This window comes from Clytia hemisphaerica, unplaced genomic scaffold (assembly GCF_902728285.1).
Source record: "Clytia hemisphaerica strain Z4C2 unplaced genomic scaffold, Clytia hemisphaerica genome assembly, whole genome shotgun sequence".
NCBI lineage: Eukaryota > Metazoa > Cnidaria > Hydrozoa > Leptothecata > Clytiidae > Clytia > Clytia hemisphaerica.
In genome coordinates, this window is record NW_027103627.1 from 909,839 (window position 1) to 916,059 (window position 6,221).

Here is a 6,221-nt window from a genome sequence, read left to right on the forward strand (position 1 = left end):
ATAGATCATCGGATTAGATAAACAAACAAAAAATGTCTTGACCGTTGTTGTCGTCGGAAGAGAGAATTAAAGGCTCCTAGGCCGGAGCAAAAATTAAATTTAAATGATGTTCAAATTTATGAAAATGCTCTACTGTTCGATTATTGAGCGAGAGTTGATTCACATTGAAATTTTTCAATTTAATTCCCCTTCTAGTCAATATTCAACAAAAGAAAGAAAGGAAAAACTATTGATTTCGCTTATGTAAACAAACACTTTCTATTCAATTTTTCTCCAAGAGAGAGAAAAAAAATTCTCTTCTTGAACAAAGGGCAAGTGTTCCTATTGTTTGCAATATTACCTATAGCTTTGAGCGAGTGTAAGGGCCCAAATTATAATAGATCAATATTCTATGATTGAATATAATTTAGACTATTGATAAGTGTAAAGGCCGTGATACACTCGTCAATATTAAATCAATATTAAAAAACTGTTACTATATATGGATATAAATCTAAAATTGATCGCTTCCTTAATTTGAGCATCATTTAAATTCAACTTTTTACCTTACATTCAGCAATATTAGCTCTGATCTATTTATTTATATAGTAACACTTTTTAAATATTGATTTAATATTGACAAGTGTATTGAAGTAACATTTTTGTCTGAATCTGTTAAAAATATCATTTTGATAAAAAATTTAATATTAAATAAAGCAGATGATGTATAGATTATTCAAAAATTGATTCAAAAAATTATCCTTAAAACCGCAAGTACTATTGATGAATTTTAAAGATGAAAACATTCGATGTATCCTTCATGTCGTTGTCGATGAGTTGTTTGCAATTAACAAAATATTCAAATGATAAGAAAAGATGGATTGGTTTCGATTGGTTTTCGAATAGATAGAATCGATATTTAACATCTAGACAGTTTTTCCACTATTCCCACGGGTTCCAAGGCCAGCCGATGTCAGCTATCCATAAACTGAACGAAACATAGGAAGAAGCGGAGATTACAACCGGGAACCCCTGGTTTCAGGCGTTGACACCTTTAGGTCACCTGACCATCACTCCTGAGAATTGAAATATAATTATGTATTTGGCAGTATTTTTCACCCAAATCATTTTGGTCTCTGCACAATGGTACGAAAAAGAACCAACCAACCAAACAAAAACAACAAGTATTGATACAAAGGATGATTCAAAACCTGTCCCAGCAAGATCACCTATCGAATGTGTTTTGAAATGCAAGAGAAATCTCCAACAAGGTTATTTCATTGAAGAGAAGCAACTATGCTTTTGCTTTCAAAGTAAAGAACAAGAATTATTTTCGGATGATGAAAATGAAAATTTAGATGGAGCTTCGTTTCAGGAGCACAGGGAGCACATGGTAAGCGAAATTTTTTATAGGAACAAATTTTAAGAACAATGAGCCTCAAAAATGCCAAAAAATAACACCAATAGATCTTATCAGAGGTTTTGATTTTTCTAAAAGAGCGTTGAATTGTGGGATTGTTTCGGGAGTATCACAATAGAATTCCCTCGAGGAATTCCTAAGAGATTTTTATTGTGATACAATAGTAAAACAATCCCACAATGCATCGCTTTTTTAGAAAAATCAAAAGCTCCGATAAGGGCTATTGTCAACAGACTCTTATTAGTAGAGAGACAACAACTTACCGTCATAATACCCAGCATCTATTTTTGCCAGAGTAACCCCTCCCCTCGGGCTCGGGCTTGATAGAGGCTGGAAATTCCTGCTCTTAGTCTCCTTGTTTTAATTTTCTTTCTTTAGCAATGTGGAAAAGAAATCAAAACATGCAAAGACGTCAAAGAGATTTGTCCACATTGCAAATCAGAAATCTATGAAATGGAAATTCTTGGTGAAAAAACGAAAGCCTTTTGTGACTTGACTACAGACGGTGGTAAGATATTTTGAGTTAATCTTTCGTCCACCGAATGTGCCAGCCCATAATGCTTAGATCACAAATTTAAGATTATTTAGACAAAATTTTTGGAAGGTAACAAAATATATAATAGGTCATTCATTCGATCAAAAAACAAGCCCCTAAAAATGTCAAATCAAAAAAGGTTAAAGGTTTTGTTTTTACATAAGTGTTCCCGTTTCATATCAGACATATATTTCATATCAGGGCAGTGTCTGCCTTTTGTTAAATTATGCTGGTATAAGCAAATAAATGTTTTCCCCTCCCCTTTCTGACCAATCTTACTTCACATCCTTGTCAATCCAATGTGAAAAAACTTGTAAATTAAAATTGACGAGTAAGCAAACGATATCACTCACATCTAAAAACAAAACCTTTAAAACAAATGTTGAGAATTTTTAATCGAACATTTTTATAGGCGGCTGGCTGCAAATAACGAATATCAAATTTGACGACGCAAATAAAATCGATTCGATCTATGCAAATCACATTGCTCAGCCATCGTCTATCGCTGACCTCCAAAATGTACCAAACTCGCAATTCATGTTGGACCCACTCGCCTTACAAAACCTTTTCAATGAAGAAGGTTACAGCGAACTAAGAATCAAATGCTATAAACTATGGCACGGCAGAACCCTTGATGTTGTTCTATACGGTGAAAAGATACACAAATATGTAAATAGCGAAGCGTCCAACGTCGGTGGATGCGACGCGGTTCGATTTTTACCAGATGATAACTCATCAATTTCCCTCTCTCCTTGTGCTGATTACAGAATCGGAGCAGGTGTTAGTTTTTTTTATCAATTCCCCATTTGGATATGGGCAAGAGGTCACGTGGCTATCGCAAAAACTAACACTCGGTATGAATGCGATGACATTTTCAGTGAGAATAACTTTGACCCTCAACAAAGAAATCTTGGTTACTGGTATTTTTACATAAGATAAAAATTAGTCTCTTTTGCAAGTCATTATTCTTTAAGGGACACAAAATACATCTATGAACCCCATACACCAAGTGCATTTATGAACCCCATACACCAAGTGCATCTATGAACCACATACACCAAGTGCATCGATCAACCCCATACACCAAGTGCATCTATGAACCCCATACACCAAGTGCATCTATCAACCCCATACATCAAGTGCATTTATGAACCACATACACCAAGTGCATCTATGAACCACATAGACCAAGTGCATCTATGAACCCCATACACCAAGTGCATCTATGATCCCCATACACCAAGTACATATATCAACCCCATACACCAAGTGCATCTATGAACCCCATACACCAAGTGCATCTATGAACCCCATACACCAAATGCATCTATGAACCCCATACATCAAGTGCATCTATGAACCCCATACACCAAGTGCATTTATGAACCCTATAAACCAAGTGCATCTATGAACCCCATACACCAAGTGTATCTATGAACCCCATACACCAAGTACATCTATCAACCCCATACACCAAGTGCATCTATGAACCCCATACACCAAGTGCATCTATCAACCCCATACACCAAGTGCATTTATGAACCCTATAAACCAAGTGCATCTATGAACCCCATACACCAAGTGTATCTATGAACCCCATACACCAAGTACATCTATCAACCCCATACATCAAGTGCATCTATTAACCCCATACACCAAGTGCATCTATTAACCCCATACACCAAGTGCATCTATGAACCCCATACACCAAGTGCATCTATGAATCCCATAAACCAAGTGCATCTATGAACCCCATACATCAAGTGCATCTATGAACCCCATACACCAAGTGCATTTATGAACCCTATAAGCCAAGTGCATCTATGAACCCCATACATCAAGTGCATCTATGAACCCCATACACCAAGTACATATATCAACCCCATACACCAAGTGCATCTATGAACCCCATACACCAAGTACATCTATCAACCCCATACACCAAGTGCATCTACGAACCCCATACACCAAGTGCATCTATGAACCCCATACACCAAATGCATCTATGAACCCCATACACCAAGTGCATTTATGAACCCTATAAACCAAGTGCATCTATGAACCCCATACACCAAATGCATCTATGAACCCCATACACCAAGTGCATTTATGAACCCTATAAACCAAGTGCATCTATGAACCCCATACATCAAGTGCATCTATGAACCCCATACACCAAGTACATCTATCAACCCCATACATCAAGTGCATCTATGAACCCCATACATCAAGTGCATCTATGAACCCCATACACCAAGTGCATTTATGAACCCTATAAGCCAAGTGCATCTATGAACCCCATACATCAAGTGCATCTATGAACCCCATACACCAAGTACATATATCAACCCCATACACCAAGTGCATCTATGAACCCCATACACCAAGTACATCTATCAACCCCATACACCAAGTGCATCTACGAACCCCATACACCAAGTGCATCTATGAACCCCATACACCAAATGCATCTATGAACCCCATACACCAAGTGCATTTATGAACCCTATAAACCAAGTGCATCTATGAACCCCATACATCAAGTGCATCTATGAACCCCATACACCAAGTACATCTATCAACCCCACACACCAAGTGCATCTATGAACCCCATACACCAAGTGCATCTATGAACCCCATACATCAAGTGTATCTATGAACCCCATACACCAAGTACATCTATCAACCCCATACATCGAGTGCATCTATGAACCCCATACACCAAGTGCATTTATGAACCCTATAAACCAAGTGCATCTATCAACCCCATACATCAAGTCCGTCTATCATCTATGTTTTTCTGTTCATCAGCCTATTTGTCACAGGTGTCTGGAATTAGATTATTTTTGATATTTTTAAATCAATTTCTTTAACCCTATTCAACCTAGGCTTTTAGGGGCGGTTCAGAACTAGGGGGAGGGCTTCTCCTGTACCACCCCGTACCACATGATCCTTGTCACGTAAGGTAACTTTTGACAAAAAAAATTTTTCGATGACGTCACTCATCATGCCCAAAGTGAGCAAAAACCCAAAATTTCCTTTGTTCTTATAAAAAGCTATTGTATTCTAACAAAGCTTTAGCAAAAAGTTGCCGGAGTTTAAAATGCTTATTTTATCCTAAATATTTAATAAATTACGGTTTAAACGATATATTTGACATTAAAAATAAATTTGTATTGGAAAAGTGTCAATTTTTGTGACACCTTACTGTCAGAAATGTCATTATGCTCAAGGTGTGAAAATTTTTAGGTGTCAAATTTTTTTTTATTTTGAAGCAAAATAAAAGTTAGGAATTTACAGAAAATTTCAGGGCAAAAGCTCTATTATTTCAGGAGTTATTACCAATAGTTTGACTTCCGAACAGAAAGAGCTCCCCCCCCCTAGGCCGAATAGGGTTAAGCTTAAGTTAGGTTTCATTAATTTTGGTATATTTCAAGAGATTTCTTGTGCGATTTTCATGATACTTTTAAGGTCAATTTGATCAATTTCCTCAAGATTTCTAGTCAATTTCTGTTAAATTTTCTTGTAATTTTTCTTGTCATATTTCGTCACTTAGTTTTGTCATTATTTTTAATTTTCAGTTTGAACAATCGTATTATTCACCTCAATCGAAGTTCCAAACTTTGTCAGTTTATTTCCGTGCACAACATACACCAAGTGCATCTATCAACCCCATACACAATGTAGCGAATGGGTGTATATACTATACGTTTGTATGTTTTTGATATATTTGAGTATTTGCTTTTGTGTTTGTCCCCATTTTGTATGTATTTTGATAAAAATGATGTGGAAATGATTGTACGGAAGTGTGTTTATCAAAAAAGTTTTTTTGCAATTTATTGTTTCTCCACAATTACTTTTCTTCAATCACCTTCATTTGGATCAGGTTTTTCTTTCACATACCAATGTTTAAGTTTTTGCTAAATTTCGTTCATATTTCTTCCCTTTTTCTGAAAATTTTACATTGGCACAAAACAATCCAGCATTTCATACAATATTCCAAAAATGGTATGTTAGAAAGGTTGGACCGATTTCCCCTAGCCTTAAGAAAACAAGACTTCGATGGCCTTCTTAAAAAATGACACGACAATAATCACGGTGGTGAAATGAGATCGCAACAAGAGGTGCAGAAAATAGACTAAAACTTTGTTGAACATTTTCAACGTCAAGTTAAACAAGCACGTTAATTAAATACATTTTAATATTTGTGATTTCGGTTCCACTTCAATGGGAAGTGTCATGAATAACCTCTTGTTTAACAACAAGACGACATTTCGTCTCGATTTT

The 6,221-nt window shown here is 36.2% G+C and overlaps 1 protein-coding gene across 1 annotated transcript; it reads left to right on the plus strand.

Annotated features, from left to right (window-relative positions):
- The first annotated feature begins 959 nt into the window (after nucleotides 1-959).
- On the plus strand, nucleotides 960-3,244 carry LOC136802524 (uncharacterized). Its single transcript, XM_067059262.1, has 3 exons — nucleotides 960-1,372; nucleotides 1,778-1,907; nucleotides 2,347-3,244. Exons 1-3 carry the CDS (start codon nucleotides 1,076-1,078, stop codon nucleotides 2,871-2,873), a joined length of 954 nt encoding a protein of 317 aa, XP_066915363.1. The 5' UTR covers nucleotides 960-1,075; the 3' UTR covers nucleotides 2,874-3,244.
- The last annotated feature ends 2,977 nt before the right edge of the window (nucleotides 3,245-6,221 follow it).